Consider the following 27,796-nt stretch of genomic DNA (forward strand, 5'->3'; position numbering starts at 1 on the left):
TGTGATTTATTATAAAGTAAAACATGATGCATTAATATATTAAAAAAATAGTATTCAAATAAAATACTAAAAAGATTATGTCTTTTCTCTTAAACGACTCGTAGCACGGGCTTCTCTTTTTCCACAAAGAGGCTCGTCTCGACGCCTTCTTCACTCTACCTCTCGAGCCCTAAAACCAGAAAAACCCTGACTGTTGATCAGCCATGGCGGACCAAGAGCTCGATCCTTCAACCCCTTCATCTCTTTACATGCTCTCAGCTTTCCTTGCCATGGAGCCCGCTGAATCCTTGGTCGCCTTTGCCCGGTACTCCTTGGCGCACTTTGCCACACACATACACAAGCGACACACTTTAGCTAACCACAGTACATGTTTAGCATACAATTCAATAGTATCCACATTCTATGTCACCATTACACTCTGTCAAGCACCAGATCATTTTAGCATGGCATGGTGCGCCTAGCTAGATTGCATCTTCTTGATCTTGACTATAACATCTAAGAATTTTATGAATGTATTGGTTTGTTGAACTTTAGGGTATGCGGTGAAGGATCCGTTACTGAGACAGTACAGAGGTTCATATGGGACCATTGCCTGAGCAAAGCAGTAAAAACTCTCCAAACTCAATTTTATTGATTTTTGCTTATAAAAAATTTTAAATTGTTTATTTATGAATTAATATCTTGGGTTTCAAATTGTATGATGTGTTGTAGGACTTGGTGGCTTAGTTCTTAGTATGAGATGATATTTTAGGCGTAAAATTTTGTCTGGTATATGAAAAGTGGGGGAAAAGAAAGGTAAATAACTAGGGGCATGAAAGATTTTTTCCCCTTTCCTCATGAATCTGAACATAAGTTTCTAGTCAATGAAGTTCTGAAGTCCCCATATTTGTCTCTCGTCCAATGTTTTTTAACTGATATTTTGGTGTGAATAGGCAAAGAAATAGTCTTAAATTTGAATATACGTTTCAGGGCAGAGTTTAGTTGCATTGCGCTCAGTAGACTGGACGTTTTACTTTTATGATCTTGAACTACATATCAATATTCATTCAGGCTAATAATCTCCATGACCTGCATGTTCTCAACAAATCCTGTCTTACTAGTTCCTCAAGTATAATGCTTTGTTCGGTTGAATGGTCAATGCAGGATGGAAAATCTCATGCGCCTTACGTGAGGAATTTTCTAAAGAAGCTTATAACTGAAGTTGAGCTGAACCATGGTGTTGTTTTGGATGAATTATATGAACAATATGCTTATTACATGACATCATTGAAGGTGTAGCTTGCGAATACATGGTTTCTTAACGAATTATGTTTTTTTCTATTTCAGGAATCATATTGCTTGAACAAGGCTGACAAATTTGTTTGTTTGGTAGGATGATAATTTGGTGAAAGGAAATGCAAGGGTCTGCAAATTCATTTCATTTCTTTTCCCTGATGGTAAAACTATTTGTTCATTTGATGTTGGTTGCTATTCATTTGCATCAGCTTATCTTAAGTTGATTTTTGGTACTTCTAGGTTGTTCTGAGCTTCCAAGTTGTCCTAACTCAAGGAAATTGGTGGTCCCACTACAATGTTCCCTCAACATGCTCAAAGGAGATACTGGGTAAGCTTCATTGTTGATGCCTATATCTTGCAGGTGATAGCTGCAAAACTAAAACATTGATGAGTTTTTTCAGTATGAAAGTTTGATTATAAACAAGTATCAAACTGCAAGATTTTTGGAAAACATTTTCAATCATTGCCTAGAGAAGGGAAAAGAAAAGGAATTTGGACGTGATTCATTCATTTTTTGAAACTCTTTTGATCACATTGCATCAGTTGGAACAATATTTTTTTTTCATTAAGAATTGGAACCATAATTTAATTTTTCTCGCAAATCATTTGTAAGATATCATTAATTCACCGAATTTTGTTAGTGTTTATTAAGTCGGTCAGTAAGAACGATGACTAGCCATTGAGGAAAATAAAGAATGAGACAGCAATTTCAAGCCTGCATACAGTGAACTAGCCTCCTTTTGGTTGAATGAATGAAAAGGATTGATTTTCTACTCTTACTAATTTCTTTAATCAGTATGGATTTAGTTTCTGCTACGGTGGTCAGGTGGGTTTTATATGAATTTGGCCGGCTAACACACTTGGAAACACATTTATGATATAAATTTGTGTAAGACCAAGTTGCTAGAACATGGGAATTGTGGTAAGCAGTATGTGCTATTTAGGTGGATACAGTTAAAAAGGATTTTGACTATGCTGTGAAATAATTGAGATATTGGCTGGCTCACTTGGAAACACATTTATGTTATAAATTTGTGTAAGACCAAGTTGCTAGAACATGGGAATTGTGGTAAGCTGTATGTGCTATTTAGGTGGATACAGTTAAAAAGGATTTTGACAATGTCGTGAAATAATTGAGATATTGGTTTTACTGGTTAATCTTTTGAGGCTGGTTTCAATTACCTTACTACTTATGGTTTGTATGCTTCCCATGGACTTCAACTTTTTCTCCTAGAATGAAGCATGTGTGGAGAGGAGGCAGTTTCAACGTTTATACTCCGTCTTGCTGCCAGAGACATCTTTATAGCATTTGACAATGTGACTAGTTTTGGATTCTTGCATATTGGACTTATCTGGATTTAAATAAATAAATAAAAAGTCTGTTTTTCTTCTTTTTCTTTTTGAGTAGGGAAATAAAAGTTATTTCATTTTGTTGCATTAACACCTTGGAAAAATATTAATTAGTTATGGCTTGGATTATGCAGATGTTCAGTTTGGCCCTCGAGTCTTTTTTTGTCAGAATTCATACTTTCTTTTCCTGAATTAGTCTCTAATAAATCCTGTTTTGAGGTAAGGTCTGCGCTTAAGTTTTTTTCATGAAATTGAATCACACAAATTGAATCTGTGTGGTCTTTGTAAAAATCACGAATGATTTGAGCAATGAGATAGATTTTTTCATATACTACAAAATCTTTTAAGACAATCAGTTAAATCATGTTTTAGTAGGAAGCATCTTGGAAACATTTTCTTACCTACTTTAATTGTCTTTCCCACCTTTTCTGTATTATTAACTTGAACTGCATTTATTTAGAGTTTTCTGTTTCATTTTTTTGGACCATGTATGTCATATTTTGACAGTTTGAGCTTTCATTGCTGGTTGCTTTGCTTACCAAAGATATGAAAACAGGTTGGATCAGGTGTTGGTTTGGTTGGCATTTGTCTTGCCCATGTGAAAGCCTCAAAGGTAAGCTATTTTTAAATTTGATGAATATGAGTTAGACCTTCTGCTACAAATTTGATGTCCTTATAAAAATCTGCTGGTTTGTTTATAATAGAAGTTCCTAAAAAGTTCTAGAGTTCTTTCCCTGCAAAGCATATTAATTACGGTCTCAGAAAAGCTATTTTTCTTATTCGACAAAGATACATTATCTGGAGATTCTGTGTGGTTGATTACCCGTTGAAGAATTTGTGGTTGACACAGGTCATATTAAGTGATGGTGACCTGTCAACATTAATGAACATGAAGCGTAATTTGGAGTACAATAATTTGAACATTGGAACTGCTGGTCCAGGAAGAGTTACTGACGGTCTAAATATGGTGAGCCCTGGTCACGGTGAATGGAGTGTCTTATCATATTGATCACATAATAAAAGGATCCTATAGCAGTTGAAGCTGAAACAAATGTTAATTATCAGGTAAAATGCATTCATCTGCCATGGGAATCTGCATCCGAAAGCGGGCTTCAAGACTTAAGGCCTGATGTTATGTGAGTATTCAACTCAATTATCTGTGCTTCCTGTGAATATTTAGAACATCTTAGTTTTGTGCTCAGGATTTTATGGCAAGGTTTTCCCATAGATGGTTCTGTGCTGCTCGTCCAACTTGGAACTTAGGATCCATGGAGGGACACCAGATTATGGAACTTTCCACTTCTGTTTATCAATTGTTTTCATATTGAACAAATGCTATTCTCTTCGTCCTTGTTCTCCAGTTTGGGTGCAGATGTAATATATGATCCTGTATGCCTTCCGCATCTTGTTCGCCTACTTTCAATTCTTTTGACCCAGAGGAAATCATACTCCCATAAGCAGAATGACAGTAGGCAGGGCTCTTTGTCAGATAGTATTTCTGTTGGTGATAAAGTCAATCACATTAATCGATGGAATGCCAATGAAAAGGACGACAGATTGGATGGTAAAGTCAATGGTGCTAAGCAAGCGAATACCAATGCTAGTGGCGATGGATTTGATGCTTGTGGAGGCAAAACAATTTGGGATGGCACCACTTGTGGGGCAAGGAAAGGACCATTGGCTTATATTGCTTTTGTTATTCGCAACGTTGACACATTCAATCAGTTTCTTTATCTGGTAGACCAAGCCAACATCACTATTACAGACCTAACTGAAACGCTCAAACCCATCAATTTACTTCCTTACATGCAGTCATATGATAGATCCAATGTAAGACTACTTGTTCTGTCTAGTAGTTAAGTAACCTTGTGATCTTTTTATATGCTCCCTTCGGAGTCTGATTCTCCTTATTTTTTGTTTCAGATATCAATCTAGTTGACATTGTCAATAGCTTTTTGACTTGTTATCCATCACAATAAAATTTTGTTGTATTCAGATTTCTGACTTTTCTTTCTTGAATAATTAAGAAAAAAGATGTCGATATCCTCAATCAGAATAAGATGTCGATATCCTCAATCAGAATAATTAAAAAATTGAATAAAATATTGTTAGAGTATATTTTTTAATATTATTTTTATTTTAAGATTTAAAAAATTGAATTTTTTTTATTTTATTTTATATTAGAAGTTAAAAAAGTTATGATAATCAGATGAGATGAGATATTTTCTCAAAACAAACTATGCCGATGCCCAGATAACACCTCTCTCTCTGCGTATGAATTTCCCCCTTCCGCATGCAATAGGGAATTATAGTAGAATCCAGGATGGTTCCAAATATGCGCAAGCGGGATTAAATAAATAATTTTTTTAATTTTAAAAGAATATTTTTATTTTTTTAAGATATATTTTTAAATTGACTACAATATTTTATCTTATAGATATAAAAATATAATTGTCAAGATTGATGTATAAAGAATTCTATTATTTACAGGTTGACACGTAAATAAACTGTTTATTATGGGAAAAAAAAATTAAAAATACAAATATTTTTATATATAATATATAATATATATGGACAATGTTAAGGCATTCCAAATATTCACGTAAATGATTTTTCTTCTTTTTTTAAGTATTTGTTTAAATATCTTTAGCCATTAAAACAAATACAAATTTACTAATAATCATCTCTTTAATTATTAAAAAAATTAGAAATTAAAAAAATTAAAATATATGAATGAATACATTTAATGAATATATTTAAAAATCATATTAACATTTTTCTATATATATTTATTTTATAAATATGATGATAGGTTTTTAAGAGACGTTTGTATTCGTAGTTCATCTTAACTCATCTCACTATTATTCATTATTATTCAGTAAATTTAACTCACAAATCTCATTACTATTCATAATTTATTTTATTATTATTTATAATTCATCTCAATTCATCTTAACTCATCTCATTAATTGACCAGTTTTTGAAAAATGAGTTTTTATTTTATTTTTCCTAATAAAACGAATAATGTTAAAACAGCGACACCGAGATTCATGCTGGCACTAATTCCTCGAAGAGAGTTGCTATGCATCAGCAAAGTGTGGGGTGTGGGATTTGATACAGTGGCGGATGAGAATATTTTCCTCTATCGAAACGTCCAAGTTTTTTTTTTTGTAACCGTAAAGCTTCCAGCTTCAACACCACAATCATTGAAGTGTGCGTAAAACCACGGCGTAGTGTTAGAGTAACAGTACCTGCTGTTCCTTGGAAGTTCGGAACAGCATTTATCTCAAAAACGTCGACGTGATCACTTATATCCCATTATCAAGATATGGCAGAACAAAAGGAAGAGATGGAGGTGGAGGTGATTCACTCATGGTCCGCCCCGAGATCCCTCAGTACCGGTCTCATGTATTCTTTTGCTCAGGTTTTCTTTCTCTCACATTCCTTTATTCGTCCGTCGTTAACTCTCTCTATCTGGTTGCTTACAACATATAAATAAAAGGAAGGATAGGAAAGGAAAGAAAGTCAACTGAATTTTTTGTTGCGTGATATGGTTGAGTGGGGTGGTGATTTTTCTTAAATGGGTTCTTTTTGTGTTGTGCCTTCCCTCAGCTGCCTATCGGAGCGTAGGTGAATTTTTCTGGATTTAATATATTATTTGCAACAAAATGAGGAATGATTAATGTTTTTCGTTTCCAAAGAAATCTTGGCTAATTTTTCTACAAATGGGCTTATATGGACGAGCTCAAGACCTTGTTTTCCATACTTTACTCCTGTGGAACTTCCATAGACTTTGATGGGTAGAGTTTACACGATTTTATTGTATCTTTTCCTCTGTCTAGATAGGCATCTCTCTTGTATACAGCCCGTATACTTGGAGCACGCATTTTAAACGTTTTAATGAAATTTTGAATCTTTGATACATATAATCTTTTTATTAATAGCCTATAGTTTTGATGAGAATTAAAAATAACTTTTTTTCGTTCTCAATTCATGTGTTGGGGTTGTCAGCCTTGTGCACTAGACAATCGTGTTCGACATTGTTTTAAAAATTGATTTTCTTTGTTGGGTAGCATTTTGAAGTTGATTATGCTCTATTGGTAATAGAAGTTACCTTGAATTGCTTATTAAAAGGAACAAAAAAACGTTGGTGGTTTTTTATTACAAATCTTTCTTTTTGAAAATCGATTCAGCATTGTTGAAAAAGGCTCTGGTTTTTTAATTATCCTTTCATGAAATTTTTTCTTGAACCACAGCTGAAATTTGCTTTTTCAGAACACCATGTTGTCCCTTTGATACTGCACTCTTTCCTTTTTATTTCTGGTTATTCATTTTGCTATGTATAATGTTAGATATGACTTGGGCTAGTTAGTAATGATGGTTTACTATGAGATTGCCTCATGAGCACAGCTTTGTGCCAGTTTCTTTTGGGGTCCTGGAAAGTAGGCAACATTTTGTAGTTTCTTTTTCTTGCTTGCTGAAAGATGAGAGCATATTTTCTTCTTACTCATGTACTTATTTATGATTTAATTGTCTACTTTATTTAAGAGAGATGACATGGAAGTGCTTGATGAACCCCTATATGCACATTTCCTGCGGGTTACTGGCATTGATAGGCCCTACAGGGAGGAGCTACTCTCCAAAGTGGTATGTTAATGGAACACTTAAAATTTGCCTTCAGACTGTTTTTCATGCATTTGTCAGATTTGGCTTCATTGAGGAGGTTGACTACCCTAAGAGATATAAAAACTAGCATACACATGAAATGAAAAGAACTAAATTTGAGACTGGTGTAGGTCAAGAATTTATTTTATTTTATTTTTATTTTTATCAGTAATCAAGAAGTTTTATTCATAATAATAGGCAAAGCCCAAGTACACACAAGGAGTATACATGAGAAGTACCTAGCTATAGTTTACAACTGAAAGAAGAAAGTCATGGACATTAAGTCCATTACAAACAATGGCCCCCCACCCAAGAAAACAATTTTTTAAAGAAAAAAACTTTCAGCTACTCCATTGTTCTCTCGTGGTTTTCGAAACTTCTATCATTTCGCTCCCGCCAAATACACCAACACATACATATGGAGACCATTTTCCATATTGCTGCAACTTTTGAATTTCCTCGAAGGCCTCTCCAGCATGCTAGAAAGTCCACCAATCTGCCGGGCATGACCCATGATAAACCAGTCCCATAAAAAAATCAGCCCACATGGTCCTGGCCACCTCACAATGTAGAAACAGATGATCAACTGATTCATCATCTTTCTTACACATGTAACACCAGTCCAATACCATTCATCAACGTCTCCTTAGATTATCTGTGGTGAGAATTTTGTCTAAAGCTGTTGTCCAAACAAAAAAAGCTGCTTTTGAAGGAGCTTTGGCCTGCTAGATGCTCTTCCATGGGAATGTGAGCTTGCCTAGGTTCGATAAAACTTTGTGAAATGATCTGACCGTGAATTTACCTTTCTTGGAAGGGCTCCAAAATATCCTGTCCATAGTGCCCTCGGTCATATGTACAGAATATAGTGCCGCATAGAAGTCTGAGATAACCTCCAACTCCCAGTCTTGGGCTGCCCTAGTGAGAGGTCAGGAAATTACGCTACATCAGCCTAATTTTCTGAATTCAAATTGCCATCCCTGTACATGTCACATGACCAACCAAAACAATGAAAACAAAACTTTTAGTTTTTAAGGTTGAGCAATTCTTTTGTAAAAAATTCAAATACAGGACAAGGTGAGGTCTAGAGAGGAGTTTTTTTCCTGATAATTCTATCATCACAACTTTAGGCTGGACCATGTGATTTCCTAATTAGAATATCATGTTTCATGACTCTTCCCTTTATTCCTGTTGACTGCATTCTATTATTTCAGTGAGATCTGATTATTTTTGCATCTTAATTTCTTACATTTAGATCATCTTCTATTGTCTTCCTATTTTTTAAAATTTCCATTTATTTTAATAATATGTTATATTCTATTGCTCTTCTTCTCTTGCATGAAATTAAAATTTAAGTTGTGTGATTGGACTAGGAATCAGATGGAAATAAGGCTGTCAAAGAGGTCATCTTTGGCCCAGGAAGAAAGAAGTATCGATTTTGTAAGGTAGGTAACAGGATTTTCCATGATTCAATTAGAATGCATTATTTATCAAATTAATTAAAAGCATTTACTATTTCAGATGATTGTATTTCAACGATACAGTAACTTTATCGCAACAATACAGTAGAATGTGCAATTTATCCAAAAAGACAAAAAGAAAAACCAAATCTCATAGTTGGCAAATGTATAATGTGTAATGCAGTCAGACTACCTGTTACCAGATGCAATATGAAACAATGGCATTCCAATTTCTTTTGAAATCCTGCACATATATTTGTTTCCTTAAGTGAAATCCTACACACATATGATGTATGACAGAAGGAACAGGATGTTTCCAGGGATATTTTATAGCAAACCTTAAGGATCCTCATAGGTGATACACTAGCTATTACAAAAAATATTTGTAGCCAGACTACCTGTTACAAGATGCAATATGCAAGAGTCGCATTTCTACACATATATGATGTATGCCGGCAGGAACAGCATGTTTCCTACAATATTAAACAGCAAACCTTGCCTTAGTGCACCTTTTAGGGTATCTGCCACTGTCCAACCAATTCAGACTTGGTCGTGGAAGTTCTTCACATCTAAAAGGTGCTCCAATAAAAGGATTGTTTTCTGCAATACATTATTGGATTATAACCTACTGCTAAACTTTGTTCAGAGATGGATTGAGTAGAGGCACCTATTTTAGTGGTTTCAAATGTGCTGATGTCGTCTGGTACTGTCTTGGTCCCTCTGCAAGTCTGTGGTCACTTTAAGAACCAAGTTGATGAAAGCTTTGTTGATATTTACATTCTATGATAAACCAAAGGACACCTAATAAGAGTAAAAAAATCTATCAACATTGTGTGGCAGTGAATCGTGATGTAAAAGAATTATCATTATAATAATTTATTTTTTTCCAGTGATTAGGAAGAAGAAAACGAAAACATCATTTAATCAGTATATGCAGACCTGTTCTTGTTGACAATGGTGATAGATTGAAACAAAAGTTTGTTAATTTAATGGTTGTAATTTTTGTTTCACTAATTATCACAAAAGATGAAATGAACTGGACCTTTTTGAAAAACATTCGAGTGATAGTTTTCCCTTAATCTATTGTTAGATCATCCTTGCATCCTTGAAGAGTAGAATGAACTTAGATATGCTAACCATAGATAAATCCTCATTGTTCCATCCACATTACTATTTTTTCAAGTTTATGATATATCTTAGATAATTATGTGTTGGATTTTAATCGAGATTTTTATCAGTCATTTCCTCTTACTACCTTTAGTTTTTTCTTAGTTGCAAATCAAACTAAAATTTGTCTGAAAATTTTCCCAAGAATTTATCTCGCTTACTTGAGTAGAATAGTTGAATTTGAATCCATGATTTACATAAGATTATCCTCACATCCACTTTTACAGCATATTGCGAAACAACACCTCTCTGGTTTGCCAAGTGATTTGATGAAGAAAGGAAAGCACTTTATATTGATCCGAAATCCTCTTGATATTTTGGTAAGTACATATGCAATTGATTTATCTGTAATTTGCCTCACTCGTCAAAAAGTATAATTTTTTAATACATGAATCTAGGCTAAACTTCAAATTGGTCCCTCTAAATTTCCCTGAGCTATCTGTTTATTAATTTTTTATTTTTTCAATTTGGCCATAAAATCTCAGACTCTAGCCGGTGTTGTCCTTTCTGTCAGAAACTGTCAGGAAGGCTGCTTTAGATGTCCATAATGGCAGCATTTTGGTGCCAAAATAACTCTTTTCAAATATATTCTTTTCCTGGTTGGAAAAAAAGGGGTCTCGCACATAGCAAAAGGCAGTCGCATCTGTTGGTTCCCAACTGATGCACAGCAAAATGATGTTGGCAAACCCCCCCCAAATTATGCAAAAAGAGAGACATTGGTGATTCTTTAGTGTGTTAAAATTCTTCTCTGAAAATTTCTACCCCTTGTTAAAAGTTTCAGTTTCTTTACTTTTTATTTGAGTTGGCGTTCTCGAGAGTAGATGATTCTGGTAACTTGTAAGGCTAGGCTTAATGGCTACACAGTGGCTATCAATTTGGCTGATTTCATTTTGAAGCTTTTAGCATGGGGTTCATGAACATCAAACAATTCTATTTGATGGAGAGTGATACTGAAGGCTGATTTCATTTTACCAGACGGCCTATTAGAGCAGGAGATCATGCCATGTAATATGTTGGACTTTTCTCTCATCGAGGATAATCAGTCTGAAACAAAAACGAAAAAAAGAACTACATATGATTGGATGTAGCTTGCACATAGTTGAACTTATCAGTTGATTGGATGTTAGTTTGCACATAGTTGATGAGCTTGATCTTTGAACTTTTATCTAGTAGTGCTGATTTTTTTTTTTTTTTTTGTTATATATGGGCTTTAAAGACTCTTTTGGTAATGGTTTGTTATTCCTCCTGCCACTGACTTACATATGCTACATGTTCGATCGGGAATGCATTTCAGCCATCCTTTGACAAAGTAGTGCCTCCGTCATTTCGTGAGTTAGGTTTGGCAGAACTAGTCTCCATATACAATGAGCTCTCGGAGTTGGGAAAGGCCCCACATATCATTGATGCAGCAGATCTTCAGCGTGATCCTGAGGTATTCTTGCTATATAATTATGCATGATTTATCATGAAGTGATTTTTCTGCATAAAGTTTGAACACGATTGTATATTGCTCATGGATTTTGCTTATTCTGGAATTCTGCGAGTGCTGTTCTAATATATTATCCGGGTGGTGCAATGGTGAAAGGTATGCTTACTGTGAGTTAATTGCGATCATGCTTAAACAAGAAGATCAGTGTTGATTTTCAAGCTTTTGGTGAAATTTAATTTGGCTCCAAGTGATAAAAGTCTCTATTATATTTTTGCTTGTAGACCCATCAGCATGTAGTCTAGTCCTGTTAAGGTGCAGCCTAACTGTCAAAGGACGGGCTTGGAATGAGCAGACTTAGATATCCTAGGTTAGTCTGCACTACGAGTTTCCTTGATTACCTGTTGCATGGTTTTGGTGGGGCTGTCTGAAGTCCCTGCCTTGGTGAGGTTCCACGCCTCAATGGATTTGAGGTCTCGTGTGTCAAATTGGTCTGAATACCCTTTCCATAGGGTTTGCTTTCATTATATAGAAAAGATTTACATATTGATTGCCAGAATTCTAGCGCCTAAAAAAACTATACAAGGTAAGTATTTCCAATCTTATTTACATGCTAATTATCTACTAAATACAATCTAGATATGAAGGAAAAACATGTAAATCGACACACAAAGAGCAAGATGCTTACTAATTTGCATGAAGAACTTGCATATTTCCATATGCAGTGGAATAGAAATCTCGTGACACTTACTAATTCTAGACTAACCTTGACTCTATAATGACCTAAGGGAATGCCTTCTAAGCTACAAGTACTTGTTGTACTAACTAGTCATCCTTGGCGCAATAATAGAAGGATGCAATATAGTCAGCTATCAGAGAACAAATGCTACTTCCCTGAAGTAATTATGTTTATACATCTTTACTTTCTTGATTGTTTGAGCTGTTAATGCATTAGCATATGTGAAAGATGAGCAAAATATTTATGATTTCACAAAAAAAAAAAAAAAAAACCATATTTAGACGGTGTTCTCTTGGCCTTAATGTTGGAGGTTTCTGCTGAAAGAATTTATATTTTTTTGAGTATTTAGTTGTGTTTTTTCAATATTCAAGCCCTTCCCATTTTATACATGCGAAGCAGGCATTAGCTCCATGTGGCGATGGACTAGTCTAGATCTTGGACTGTCTTCTAATTAGGTTTGACAAGTCAGCTATGTCTAGCCTCTTTTCATATAATGTTGGAAGTTAGCTTTATGACTTGGCTGTTCCCTCTCTCTTTCTCTCTCTACCGCATATTTTTTACTTTTTATCCATTATCCATTGCTTACTGTTTATTTATCTTTAGAGAACATAGTCAATGACTAAAATATTATATCTTGTATATCTTGCATACTGATCTTATTGACGGCAGGCTACTTTGCGTGGTCTTTGTGATGACTTGGATATTCCCTTTCAAGAAGCGATGCTCAAGTATGCAAAATATATTCCCTTTAAGAGTTAAATACTTTCACATGGTTTATTTAAATGCTCTTTGTGAGTAACCCTAAGATGCACATGCATGAAAAAACTAAGAGAAATAGTCTTCTTCATCATTGATTTTGTTGTCTCCAGTCTCACTGTCTATGTGGTGCATTAAAAGTGGTTTTATACGCCAACCACTTAAATTAACTGCCACTTAAAATGGGCCACCCAGCAAGTGTGACTGGGGATGACAAAATCAAGGATGTAGAGTAGTATTGGTCAAAAGCTAATAGGTGAAGTTTTTGTTGGCATATGACCTTGGTGCAATAAAAGCTCTAGTATTTTTGCTCCGTTCTTTTTTACTTATAAAAAAAAAAAAATTGTTTTGCTCCGTTCTTTTTTTGTTTTTTTTATAGGTATTTTTGCTCCGTTCTTTACTGAACATGCAATGAAAATTGTAAAATTGAAATCATTAAAGCCCTCTCTTTAGAATTTATGGTTGGTTATGTAAGCTTCTTTTACCATTCAACTATGCACATTTGCAATTTAACATCAAATTCCTATCTTATGCAACTTTCTTTTTTGGCCTTCATCTCGACGATATTCTTCAAGGACTATTCTTTTCTTAGTTGAAATTTACATTAAGTGTTTCTTATATCTTGGGGTTCCATTAAATCCATCAATTTTTCCCTCAAAATTGTTGTAAAATGCATTTGGCCAGATTTTCTTACTCTGAATGCAATCCTTTTCATTTCCCGAATTATGTTTTTATTTTTCAAATTTATGATCCAACATTTTCAGATGGGAAGCTGGTCCAAAACCAGTAGATGGCATTTGGGCACCATGGTGGTATAAAAGTGTACATAAATCAACAGGTTTTCAAGCAGCAAAAAAATATCCTGCGGTATGTGGCCTATATTCTTCTAACATGTTAATTTGATAGCATGCTTAGGCGATGCTCTTGTATATGTCCCGTATACTTGGGCTCTTGCCTATTCCTATGATCAATAAAATTTTGTTTACTGATAAAAAAAAAAAAAAAAAAAAGATATTTTATGTGGAGTTCCATTAAATTGTCAATTTTGTTTACTGATAAAATAAAATAAAAGATATTTTATGTGGAGTTCTATTAAATTGTCAATATTGAGATAGATAAAAGCAACTAGAGCATTGAAATAAGCATACTAGCTGCATTTATATAACTAGCTTATACTCAAACTATTAAGTCTTTTTCAGACATTTCCTTTTTCTCTATATGGCTTGCTGGAGCAAAGTCTACCCTTGTACAACATGCTTAAGCGCCATGTGAAGCAGACATCATCCCTTCTAAATCCCCCCTTGCCTCCTCCTGATCTTCCGGTTCCTGCAAACGAGAAGCTGCTTGCATGGGTTGGTGATGAGATTTTAACTCGTGACAGTGCAAAGGTATGTGCATACAAATGGACATTTTAATATCTGCTCCACTGTGTAGTTGAACTTACATTGCACTGGCTTTATAGGTTTCTTATTTTTACTCTGTTACCTGTTTAGGTTTCTGTCTTTGACTCAGTCGTCCAAGGCGGTGATTCTGTTTGGGAGGGTCTTCGAGTTTACAGTAGGAAGATATTTAAGCTTGATGAGCATTTAGACAGGTCAGTATACTGTAATAGAAAAGAGAGGGTTAACATGTAATGCATAGTGGTGATTCATTATCTGGACATTCTTGATATGGTTCAGACTGTTTTAGCATAATATGTTTACAATGCTTTTGTTTTAGCCAATTTGAAAAAAAAAATGAAGATCTTGAATCCTGCAGGCAGGATATTTGGTTTGGAGAGTTATAATCAATTAAGGACAGAGTAATTAGTGTCTCAGTGTCTAGGAGAATATATTCAAGATGCTTTTGTATTAGCCAATTTGACCAATTGATTGAAGTTCATTGAGCAGGAGATTAGTTTACATGTTTGAATCAATTATGAAGAAAGCAAGTAGTCTAAATTATTTGCTAGACATTTCTGAAATTTATTTTGTTGCCAAAAAATTTTGGCGAGCAGCTGCTGAGTTTATAAGAGTCATGCATTTGTTGGGAGATAAATTTCTTTGACTGTTGTGTAATGATGTAAATGAACCATGAGTGCCATATTCTTTTTCCAATAGCAGTAATCATGTATTCTTTATTTTTATTGCCATAAGCATAATGTTTATTTTTCTTAAATCTCTCACAAAGTCATGAATAATCATGGACTATTTTTTTTTTTTGTTTTTCATTTCTGTGGTGGTCTTTTAAATAGATGGATGGAGACTAAATTTTCCATGATGAAAACATTCTGGGCTCCTTCGTCAATGATGTCTAGTGAAATCTTTGATCTCTTTTTCTTTTTGTTAGGTTGTTTGACTCGGCAAAGGCTTTGGCTTTCAACAATGTCCCTACTCGAGAAGAGGTTTGGGTCTTAAGACGACTATTATTCTGTCATTCTTTTAATCTGTTACTGCCTTAACTGTATCCTTCTGTTGTATATCGTCAATCACACTGGGTCTTGGGCAAAAGAAATTAGTTCCATGGTACATCCGGTAACCATTGCATCAATGCAGGTCAAGGAAGCCATCTTCGCAACTCTCATTAGGAATGGAATGTTTGATAATGCACACATCCGGCTATCTCTAACTCGTGGCAAGAAGGTCTCTCGCTCTCTCTCTCTTATTTTTTTTTCTCTAATTCATGTGGGCAATAGTTAGCATTTTAGTGTTTAGGCTGGAAAACAGCAATATAAGAGGTTTGTGTTCAAAAAATCCCATAAAAATAACATTAACACACTACCCTTTTGATTTCTTTGTTAAAAAACTAGTATATACTTTGTTGGAACCTTCATGTGGATTACACCATTTCATTTCTTTGTTAAAAAACTAGTGTATGCTTCGTTGGAACCTTCACGTGGACTGCACTTCTTAGAGGGTCCATTAAAATGCTGTTTTGGAGACTATTCACTGTCAAGTCAATAAGCTATTTGGTGAACAACTTTCTTTTGGTAGTGATCTTTTCACCGTATTGAAGCAGGGTGATGATAGGATTAAGTACTTTTAAGTCTTGAAATTTAAGTTGCTTCTTTATTTTAATAGCGTATAAACACTTCACTGGGGACAATGCCATAATGGCCAAGATATCATTTCGGTTGTCACCATGTTATTGACCATTCAATTCGCCCACATTCGTTACTTCTGCTGTTACCTATTAAAAAAATAAACATGACAGAGATAATAAAATAAGGAATTTCTTGTTTAACTTTCTAGCTCATCTATGCTTTACCGATTTGCCATATTCATGCCTTCATTCTTCAGGTTACTTCTGGCATGAGTCCGGCATTCAATCTTTATGGTTGCACCTTAATTGGTAAGAGGGAATTCCTAGTCCACTGCAACAATAAAAAAGAAACTACTATATATTCTTCGTTGTCGTGTACAAGATTTGCATGTTGGACCCAAATGTGCACAATCATGTGTGGAGCATATAGAGGTGCTTGAATTTGCTTGCGTGAGAGAAAAACCTGTTCAAGTGTTTTGCATGGTTGACTAGGTTCTCAAAGAGACCAGCAAAACCAAACACCGAAATCTTTTTTTTTCCCCTTTTTTTAGTAGGAAAAAGCCTGGAAGTTTGAGAACCTGACTCAAAAAGGTTCTTCTAGGATTCTGGCCTAGTTTTGATTAAAAATGTAATCCATTTGGCATAGATAAAAATTGATGGAATTGATGGATTCTGCGTGGTTTGTGTGATTTTGACCTTTTAATATGTTGGTTGACCAATGAACTCACTGTAGTTCTAAAAAGTCTTTTGTCAACCCTTCTGTTAAACTGTCTTATTTTCCATACCAATATACAAACTTTGGGGAGGATTCCTAAATCACCCCTGCTCAGTAGCTTTCAAAACGTGGTTATCCAAATTGTGACCTCCAGTGACCTCCAGCTATGGTACATCAAAATTTAAATATTAATGGCTTTAACTGTACTTGGTGGTGACTGGCTCCTCTACTTTAACTGCTGAAGAGATCATGGAGACTCCCAAGTTTTTCTGAAATATGCATTCTGAACACGAGTTTTTCATCCATGGGCATGATAGATTTTTCTAAATCAAGGTTCAGGAACTTAATTTTTATTATCAGATCCATTATAATCTTTTTCAAATTATTGAGGATATCTACCGGTATGCTGGGGTGTTTTATTGAGTCTATCTGTTCCATCATACTCAACTTGCCAATGGAGCTAATGTTGGTTTTCCCGAGCTGTTCAGAATTGGTTTGCCTGCAAGGCTCTAGCTGTCGTACATCACAGTTTTCATTAGACTACAATATTTCTTTTTGCCCTTGCATGATAGTTATGATAGAATGATCTTTTTTGTGACAATAGAATTTTCTTTCTATGATAACAGTAGGCATAGGCTATACTTTCTGTTCTTTTGAAAAATGCAGTGCTACCTGAATGGAAGCCCCCTGTCTACGATAATACCCATGGTATAATGCTGGTGACTGCTACCACGCGTCGGAATTCACCAAATGTAAGATTCTTCCCCCCCTCCCCCTTCCAAATTATTATTGCACGGAGAAGATTAAAAAAAATCCTCTTTCTGTTGTCTTAGCACGGGAAAGTTTTAGCCCTCTCCTAATGGTTATTACATAGTGAAGGTAAAACAAAACATAGAAAATAAAAAACCTTTTTCCCGTGTTAAAACAAGGGAAAGCTTAACCTAGATGTTCTTCTTGAGTATCTTTGGTGTCAGTTCATTCTCTTCTGTTCACAATAGTGATATTTGACTTTAGTTAAGATATTTCTCATTTAGGAACCATTACTTTGAGTGCTCTAGAGCCCTTAATATAGGAATGTATAAGAGAAAACAAAATAATTGAGAGCTGTAGAGCCCTTGCTGTGGGCAAGTATAAATAAAAAAAAGAAATCCTAATCACTTAGGAGTAGGCTAAATGTTGAATTGAAGTTACTGTCTAAACCAGGCATCAAATATGATCAGTCAGTTTCAATTCTTGGCCTGGAATGAATCCGCTTTGTATTAAGTGGAAAGATATGCATGGGTGGAACATCATATGTTTAATAATGTTGAGCTTATTTGGAACTCCCCTAAATCAATGGTTTTGCCTTCAAATAATGAAAAGAGCTTTAGTTTGAACTCTCCTAAATTACTGACTTAGGATCACTGTTGGTATTTGGATGTTGTAAGTGGTGGTTGGCCTCTTGGATTGTTTAACACTGTGATCCTAATGAGACAAAAATGTTAAAACTTGTCAAAAGGGGTATATAGGGTATGCAGAACAGGTTTCCCTTAAAAGCCTCCTAATACTTGGACCCAATGTTGTCTCCTCGTGTACACCATATGAAACAGTAACTTTTTTTTTTTTTTAACTTTATTTACTTTAACTAAATTGTTGATTTGTGTTAACTAAGTTGGTTCTCTTTGGTATTATACATTGTTCTCAATGCTGATCCTTGAAGGTTTGATTCAACAAGTAACTTTTTCTTTTTCAAATCGGGTGATGCCCCTACTTTCATTTTTTAAAAAAAGGCCTCACTTGTGGTGGAGGAAAACCCTAGTTACATCTAAATTTAACATATAACTCAAATGAACTAAAGGTTATTTTAGGTTGTGGTGGCTTTGTATTCATCTAACTAGACCGACTTGTTGCTATTGCCCTCAACAGAATCTGGATTCAAAGATTCACCACAACAACCTCCTCAATAACATACTTGCAAAGGTATTGTCCTATTTGTGAAATTTTAAGAGCCAAGACTATGATGATATTCAATTTTTGTATAAATGATGGTCCTTTAACTTACTATGCTTGCAGGTGAGGGAAAAATTCCCCTTAGATGTGTATGGAAACAGAAAGCTATCCTGTTTTGCACTTTTAATCTAATCAATGCTTTGAATGGCATTAGCTCTTTAGTTCCATAACCATCTTTTGGCAAACATCCCGCACGGGGGGTGATCCTAAGATAAACCAAAGGGTTGACAGTTTGATGTTGTTAGAATTTAAAGCATGACTCACTCAGTATATGAGAGCGTGCTTACGAGACTGTTGCCGAAACTGCTTACCCTTTAGCAGTCATTTACTATTTTCCCTTTTAGTATTTTTCTCCATTAGCTTCCTACTAATGGCGTAGGTTGTTGGTGGCTGTGGGTGTTGGTTTGTGTTCTGGTACAATGGTTAGTGCCAGTCATGAAACGTGTTGTGATTGAGGCTAAGCTCTTCGAGATAAGCAGGGATGGGCGTTACGTATTTTTGAGCGAGAAAGGAAGAGAAGGGGTGAAAAATATGAGAGTAGGGGTGGGGACTGCTAGGTGGTTTTGTAGAGCTCTGGAGGGTGGTCTGAAGACGTCAGATAGGGGCTTCTACTCTGCCCACAAGGATGGGGACAGAGGCTATCTTGCTCAAAGTTGTTCCAATGCTAGAGGGACTTATATGGTTCTAGCTGAGTATAAAGGTGGTGGGAGAAGGAGTTTCATCTTTATCCCTGAAGGCAGAGGTGGCGTGGGCTGGAGGAACCTCATGGTGGTGTTGCAGGATGCTGTTAAAGATGGTGGTGCACCTTAGAAACCTTTACATGGAGTCCTTCCGGCATCTTTCAGGGAGGCGTTAGTTGGTCGACATGAGGGGCCTTGGGTTGTGAAGGGGACAGAGACATCAGGTGTGCTCAAGGTTGGTGGTGGTACAGCTTTGGAAAGAGGTCAGTGCAGCGACGTCAATTGCAGGGAGGATGTTGGTCCGAATAAGGAAACACTGGTAGAGGCCTTAGCTGTCATCGAAACCCATTTGGGAGAAATATATGAAATTGTTGGTTGGCTGAAACGCAGCACTTTGGAACAGGAGGTGGAACCTTTTGGGGGCTTGGGAAAGGGCCAGGCTCATAGCCCATCTGTGGGAGCAATAGTTGGGCCTCAGCCCAAGGCCAATCTCGACCTGGAATCTGTCGGGACTCCAAAGGCCAATCTCGACCCGGAATTTGTCGGGAATCTGTCGGGACTCCATGGGCCCATATCAACATCGACGATGAGGCTTTAGGTGGGCTCGCTGCAGATGACCGCGCCGATGGTCTCGCCGCAGGCTGTCGCTTCATCGGAGATGACATCTACGCCGTCGGAGGGTATTTTTCCAGTGCGTCTGGGTATGGTTCGTAGCCAAACCGAGGGATTTATGCCTCCATTGGTTGCGGGATCTTCACAGACTTCGCCGATGGTGGTCGACGACTCGGCCTCGACTCATTCAACGCCGGCGAGGGTGGTAGATCAAATTCTACCGTCGCGCGAGGAGGAGAAATCGCAGATTCCGCATCCCTTCAGCAATTTTCAAGAAATAGACTCCCAGAAAACGCCGATCCATATTGTAGAATCCCCTTCTCTTCAGCTGGGTCTTTGTTCTACCTACGACGAACATTTGGAGGTATTATCGGAAGAGGGAGAAACAAGGAGGGGGGTTTTCTTGGATGATAAAGCTAGGGGGTTATCGCAGGGACGTTTGGAGGTTAATATGGATTTCTCGGATTCGCTGGCAGTGGACAAAGTGGGTACCGTAGTAGAATGGAAAGGAAATAATCTGTTCGGGGGGGAGGGAGACGCAATAGTAAGGGAGCCCTTTCCATTACACTGTTCGTTACCGAATGATTTTGTATTATCTGAGTGGGTATTCCAAACGGTAAAAGACATTCAACAGGTCGTGGGGATGAATTGTGTGGGATATGAAGAACGTTTATGGCCCTTCTCACGTCCATTGAGGAGAGTCATAATCAGACCACGAAAGCTGAGTCTAAGAAGAAAAGGGAGCTTAATAGGCTTAATTGGTCATTGAATGAGGGTAGCTCAAGCCGTGTTAGGTCTAAAGGGAAGGGTTTGATTGTGTCTTTATGAAGCCAAAAATAGTGTCTTGGAACGTTCGAGGGTTGAACGAGGCTAATAAACGGCTAAGAATAAGAAACTTACTTCGGGATTGGAAGGCAGATATCGTATGTCTACAAGAAACCAAACTGAAACTGGTTAACAGAAAGCTCGTGAGAAATGTGTGGGGTTGTCCGTATGCAGATTGGGCTTATCTAGCTTCTGAGGGGGCATCGGGCGGTATTCTGGTGATGTGGGATAAAAGGGTTGTGGAGAAGATGGAGGAGTTTGCAGGGGAATTTATAGTGGCTTGCTCTTTTAAGATGGTAGAGGATAATTTCTTGTGGGCTTTTGCAGGTGTTTATGGACCGAACATTGACAATATTAGAAGCCGTTTGTGGGACGAATTGGCTGCTATCTATAGTGGGTGGGGACTTCCTTGTTGCATTGGAGGAGACTTTAATGTAGTAAGGTTCCCTAGTGAAAGAAGTGGAAGCACCCGATTACATCCAGCCATGGCTGAATTCTCAGAGTGCATTTTTGATCTAAATTTGGTTGAACTCCCGTTAGTTGGCGGTCTTTTCACATGGTCTAACAGTCAAACTTGGTCCCGGCTGGATAGATTCTTAATATCGCCGGAATGAGAAAGCCATTATCCAGAGGTATGCTAGAAGCGACTGCCGCGTCTATGCTCGGATCATTTCCCAATATTATTAGATGGAGGTGGTATTCAAGGAGGTCGTTGTTATTTCAAGTTCGAAAACATGTGGCTTAAAAGCGATGGCTTTGTGGAGATGGTAAGGCAGTGGTGGTCTTCCTACCAGTTTTATGGTACTCCCTCTTATGTTCTTGCAGGCAAACTGAAAGCGTTAAAGAAAGATTTAAAGCTATGGAATTTCCACTCTTTTGGAAATATAGGGGAACAAAAGAAAACTTTAATGGAGGAGTTACAGAATCTTGAAAAGATTATTGATGATAGAGCTCTTAACCCCAGAGGAAGCTTCAAGTAAGACAGCGATGGCATCAGAGTTGGAAAGGGTTTTAACTTTAGAAGAGATCTCTTGGAGACAGAAGTCAAGAGCTCTTTGGTTAAAGGAAGGGGATCGAAGTACAAAATTTTTCCATAAAATGGCTAACTCCCATCAGAGATCTAACTCTATTGAGATGCTGAAAATCAACAGTAGTGATTGCACAGAGGCCCCTGTGATCCGGGAACATGTGGTGAATTTCTATGAGTTTTTGTTCACAGAAAAGGAGGGTTGGAGGCCCAAGCTAGATGGACTTGGTTTTGAGTCCATAGAACCACAGACAGCATCTTGGTTGGAAAGATCTTTTGAGGAGGTGGAGGTTTTGGAGGTGGTTCAGAAGATGGTAAAGGATAAAACACCAGGTCCCGATGGTTTTACGATGGGGTTTTTTCAAACATGTTGGGAGGTCGTGAAAGATGACATTATGAGTGTGTTTCAGGAGTTCTTATCGGCAGGGAAATTCAAGAAAAGTCTGAATGCGACTTTCATTGCTTTGATCCCGAAGAAATCTGGAGCTGTCGAGTTGAAGGACTTTAGGCTCATTAGCCTCATTAATGGGATATACAAAATTATTGCAAAGGTGCTTGCTAACAGGTTAGGGTCGGCAATTGATAAAGTAATTTCAAAGCCACAAAATGCTTTTGTAAGGGGTCGTCAAATTCTGGACTCTGTCTTAATTGCAAATGAATGCCTGGATAGTAGATTAAAGTCTGGAACTCCAGGCATTATTTGTAAACTAGATATGGAAAAAACATATGATCATGTTAACTGAGAATTCCTCTTATACTTACTGAAGAGATGTGGCTTTGGGGAGAGGTGGTGTATGTGGATCAGATGGTGCATTTCAACGGCAAGATTTTCAGTCTTGATCAATGGTAACCCAAAGGGTTTTTTCAATAGCTCTCGAGGCTTAAGACAGGGTGATCCCTTGTCTCCTCTGCTTTTCGTTATAGTCATGGAAGCTTTGAGTAGGATGTTATCGGCTGTGGCCAGTCATGGTCTTATGGCTGGTTTTTCGGTGGGTGATCCACAAAGGGGCCTTATCTCAATTTCCCATTTATTATTCACATATGACATTTTAATTTTCTGTGATGCAGAGCAAGATCAACTTAGGGCACTGAAGGCACTCCTTTATTTCTTTGAAGCAGCGTCAGGTTTAAGAGTTAACTTAGATAAATCATAATTAGTGCCTATTGGAAATGTCAACATTTCTCGACAGTTGGCTAACACTCTTGGGTGCAAGGTCGCTTCTCTTCCTATGACTTATTTGGGTTTACTATTGGGGGCTGCTTCACGGGCTTTGTCTATTTGGAACACAATTATTGAGAAAATAGAACGAAGATTGGCTGGATGGAAGAGACTGTATTTGTCGAAAGGAGGCCGGGTGACTCTTATCAAAAGTACTCTCTCTAACCTATCAACTTACTTCCTATCTTTATTTCCATTCCAGCTAGTGTGGCGGCGCGAATCGAAAAGCTTTATCGGGATTTCTTATGGAGTGGGATGGGAGATTAATTCAAGTTTCATCTAGTCAGTTGGGATAAGGTATGCAGACCAATTTCTTCTGGTGGATTGGGGATAAAGAATTTGAGAACTTTTAATCGGGCACTGCTCGGGAAATGGCTTTGGAGATACAATATGGAACCAGATGCTCTATGGAAACTAGTGGTTGATTGCAAACATGGTAAGATGGGAGGGGAGTCGTGTACTAGAGAGGGGAATGGGTCCTATGGGGTGGGGATTTGGAAGCACATACGACGTGGTTGGAGGGTGTTTTCTCGTCATACTAAATTGTTGGTGGGGGAGGGCACTCGTATAAAATTTTGGAGAGACATTTGGTGTGGGGAGGAGGCTCTAGCAGATGCATTCCCTTCCGTGTTTCGTGTAGCATGTGATCAAGAGGCTTCTGTGGCAGATCTCATGATTCGTTCAGGGGATCAACTCCATTGGAATGTCATCTTTAGTAGAGCAATACATGATTGGGAACTTAACAGTGTTGAGGCCTTTTTTAGTCGAGTGTACTCTACAAGGATGTCTGGTTTGAGAGAAGATAAGTCGTGGTGGAACCCGGCAGGTAAGGGTGTTTTTTCGGTTCGCTCCTTCTATAAGTCCCTTACTAAGCTTCCAAACACGAATTTTCCTTGGAAAGGTTTGTGGAGGAATAAGGCACCTCCAAAAGCATTATTTTTTACTTGGACAGCGGCTCTGGGTAAGATTTTGACCACTGATAATCTGCGGAAGCGTTGGGTTATTATTCTAGAATGGTGTTGTATGTGCAAGAAAGCTGGCAAGAGAGTGGATCATCTTATGCTACATTGCGAGACAGCTAGAGCAATGTGGTGCGATGTGTTCATTCGAATAGGATTGATTTGGGTCATGCCGGCTACAGTGGTAGAGTTATTGGCTTGTTGGGTAATGCCAGGTGGTGCTCCACAAATCAAAGCGGTGTGGAAGATGGTTCCTATTTGTATTATGTGGTGCATATGACAGGAGCGTAATGAGCGGACATTTGATGATAAGGAGCGGACAATAGAGGATCTTAGAATTTTATTTTACCGCACCTTACTTCTGTGGTCGAGTGCTGTAGATTTTAATGGCCTAAATGTACATGATTTTCTTCTTTCTTTTTTAGCAACTAGATAGGTCATATCTCTTGTATTCCACCTTGTATACCTGGGCTTGGCCTATTCTTATTTATACTATCGTTTACTTATCAAAAAAAAAAAAAGCATGGTAGAAGCCCTTAATTGTCTTGTTGTGATACTAGCATACACTTTAATAGATGCTCTCTCTTGAATTACCGTCTTCATTAATTCGAATCATCTATTATGGTGCAGATAGAAGGCAATAATGCAAAGGCTGATGATGCGATCATGCTTGACAAGGATGGTTATGTCTCTGAAACAAATGCTACAAATATTGTAAGCCTATGTTTTTCCTACAGTTTCTTGGTTGAGACCTCCATCTATTAAAGGGGGTTTCTTCATGTTCCAGTTAATCATATGGATGAGCATTTACGAATGTAAAAAAGAAGTCATGATATGGACTTTTTGGAATGCCTATTTCTAAAACATCCACGATGTGGATTGCAATGAACTTCTATTATGCAATCACAGTGAATATTTTTATTCATGGATGCATAAATGGTAGATCCCTGCTCCCTGCATTATCCAGCACAATTTTACCATGCTGTTAGTTAATTATTTCCTGGCAGCCTCTATTGGCAGGATTTCCTCTCAAATCTCTTGATTGAAGGAATACAGTATATGATATTGCATGTATCTTGAAAAAGGTGTATCTGTTTAATCATGCAGTTTTTAGTGAAGAAAGGTCGGGTTCTGACGCCCCATGCTGATTATTGCCTTCCTGGCATTACTCGAGCAACTGTAAGTTGAGTGTTCTTCTTCCTATCCTACAGTTTTATGTTGTACCATGAAAATTTGAACTTCTCTCAAATTGGAAACGGGCAGACACACCATGTAAATCAATGTAGAAACCTTGCATTGTCAACTGCAAGTCTCTTTAAGCTAATTGTGGTTTTGTACAGAAAAAAGACATAAATTAATTAATTTATAATACTAGGTTGACTAGTGATCGCTACCCGCTTTGATGTTGACATGGATGGGGCCAGTAATGTGATATATGGCTATGCTTCACTATAAAATTCAACATGAAGTATGGTGTAGTCGTGCAATACATAGAGGATACAAATTCATAATGCTATTGGACTCTAAATTCAACTATTTAGTTGTACTCCAATCGACATATTATACTTCTATGGTAACAACGTTGTAAGCATCTGTTCATAAAGCATCTGTTCATAAAGCATCTGTTCATAAAGCAAACAAGATGAGCATCTCAGAAAATGATACGTCATAATGTAACATGAACAGGGATTCTGAACCCATTCCAGTTGAACCAAACTGATCATGACTTGCTTGCATGACTGTTTTTTTTTTTTCCATGACTGTTTGCTTGCTCTTTTTTGTCTATATTTACCAAATAGATGAGAGAACAAATTTTCAACCTCAGTCCCTAATACATACGTGATCGGTAAGGCATATTGTATTTTGGGTTTTATATGACCAATTTGTTCTTTGAGTTTGCAGGTCATGGACCTTGTGATAAAGGAAAAGTTCGTCTTAGAGGAGAGAAGAATCAGCATATCAGAGTTCCACACTGCAGATGAGGTTTACTTATTTATTTATTTTTTTGGTATTTCTGCTGTGAAGATCTCTAACAAGTTTTGCCTTAGAACTGTAGGAATGTATGAAGAATTGATGGATATATTCATTTAGATTACAGCCAAGTGCCCCAGTTTTTTTTTTTCTCTTTTTCTACCAAAGCAATAATGCTCAAAAGTAGATGTTTATGTTTTCAGACTAAGGTTCCATGGATCTGATCACTAGATAACTGAACCATTCCTGAACATTGTATACCTTATAACATGTACATCATACTATGTATGATAAGTCCAAGTAGATCATTTGTGCTTGAAACATAGCTATTTTATTCTGATTAGTTTCACTTCACTTTTAATAGTAATGCTGCCAATTATTTGCTTGCAAATTAACAAAGCACACATGCACTGAATGGGAAGAAATCGTATGATATGATAGGTAAATATGGCTTATTTTCTGAGCAAACATCCAATTTAATTTAACTTGAACTCTTATGGATGGAATATGGGTCGAATGCTAATTCAGTCAAATCCAGTTAATATCTTGTTCATGACTGTTCTTTTTAGTTGAGATCCCTACCACCCTTTTCATTCAAATTTATGTTTTTAGTTAAAGCTGGACAAATTCCTGCAGGTATGGACGACAGGTACGATGGGAGAACTCACCCCGGTAGGTGCATTTTTTTCCCCATAAATTAAATGTTCTGAAATACTAAATGCTGTGGGGAAATCACATATATAATAAGTGAAACAATTTGCACCGATGTTACAATAGTTTGATTTTATATCTTATTTTCATTGTTGAACCTTAAAATTTTATTTTTAAACCTTGAAAGTCATAGCATTTACGTTACCCAAGATAGACTTGGGGCTTAGTTGTGCCGGGGGCAACATAGTCTATTTTGATTATCCAAGTTACAAAGCCAAACAGTTAACCAAAATAAAATACATTAGAAGGAAGTAAATGAGTAAGCTTGGTCACAATCAACTGATACCCTATGAAGAATTTGACTAGCAGGATATGATACTGCTGAAACAAAAGATAGAAGACTTGTCAGTTTTCTTCAGTGTCCTCTCGATGTTTTAATGTCTATCTTGGTAATAAATAACGCGTAGATGAAATTACCTTTTCCAGGTGGTAAAGATTGATGGCCGCATCATTGGTGATGGAGAAGTTGGCCCTGTGACTCAAAGATTGCAAGATGCTTACAAAAAACTGACAGAAGAGTCGGGAGTGCCAATACCGGCCTATAATGAGACTGGATAGTTGATACTATGTTGTCAGAAGGTGAGACTTCTCCTAGTTGTGGTTTGGGATTTTTGTGACTGATATAATACTACTAAAAACTCTTTCAGTATCAAATAAAACTTCTGTTATCTATGGTGGATTTATCAAAGTACTAAAATGTGCAAACACGCGTTAAGGAAAACAAGAGCAAGCCGGATGAAATTATAACAAGCTGCATTAATTGGTCTGAAAGTGTTTTCAGTAATTTTCTATAATTTTAAACTTACGCCGCAACTTACATCATATGCTATTGTGTCTTTGTTGTTATGCATGGGAATATCAATGAAGTGTGGGAGTCATGGCCGGAAATTGAAAGAACATGGAAATTGCTAAGGAGATCATGGGGAACAAAGATTTGTGGGTGCCAATCCCTTCAATTTCTGAAATTAAGCTTGCTATATAGGTAAATAATGTTTCTACCAGTTATTTGGGGATATATCATTGCATCAGGTCCCTGATGTACTCATGTATTGCTGATCAATGCAATATTACAACAGAAGGAATTGCAAATTAACATGCTTAAAGTTATGTAAGCAATAAAATCTACAGTTGCTGTTGATCTACTGTAGAACACTTTCTTTTCTTAACTTAAATTCTCGAAGCTTTTCTTAGAATCCCAAGCCATCTGAGACCATTTAAACTCGATAACACGA

General features: G+C 36.9%; 1 protein-coding gene across 1 annotated transcript; it reads left to right on the forward strand.

Annotated features, from left to right (window-relative positions):
• The first annotated feature begins 131 nt into the window (after positions 1 to 131).
• LOC108988833 (branched-chain-amino-acid aminotransferase-like protein 1) lies at positions 132 to 27,706 on the forward strand. The gene is made up of 31 exons (XM_035695368.1): positions 132 to 304; positions 535 to 604; positions 1,144 to 1,272; positions 1,373 to 1,436; positions 1,516 to 1,603; positions 2,760 to 2,844; positions 3,182 to 3,238; positions 3,476 to 3,592; positions 3,691 to 3,761; positions 3,987 to 4,472; positions 5,699 to 5,720; positions 5,969 to 6,049; positions 7,174 to 7,272; positions 8,661 to 8,732; positions 10,142 to 10,234; positions 11,209 to 11,346; positions 12,749 to 12,807; positions 13,600 to 13,702; positions 14,035 to 14,223; positions 14,329 to 14,429; positions 15,164 to 15,218; positions 15,370 to 15,456; positions 16,114 to 16,165; positions 17,238 to 17,323; positions 18,477 to 18,530; positions 24,513 to 24,596; positions 24,990 to 25,061; positions 25,785 to 25,865; positions 26,490 to 26,525; positions 26,991 to 27,143; positions 27,432 to 27,706. The coding sequence occupies exons 1-30, from the start codon at positions 204 to 206 to the stop codon at positions 27,120 to 27,122; spliced, it is 2,964 nt and encodes a 987-aa protein (XP_035551261.1). The 5' UTR covers positions 132 to 203; the 3' UTR covers positions 27,123 to 27,143; positions 27,432 to 27,706.
• The last annotated feature ends 90 nt before the right edge of the window (positions 27,707 to 27,796 follow it).

This window comes from Juglans regia, chromosome 11, assembly GCF_001411555.2.
Source record: "Juglans regia cultivar Chandler chromosome 11, Walnut 2.0, whole genome shotgun sequence".
In the NCBI taxonomy this organism is placed as follows: Eukaryota; Viridiplantae; Streptophyta; class Magnoliopsida; order Fagales; family Juglandaceae; genus Juglans; species Juglans regia.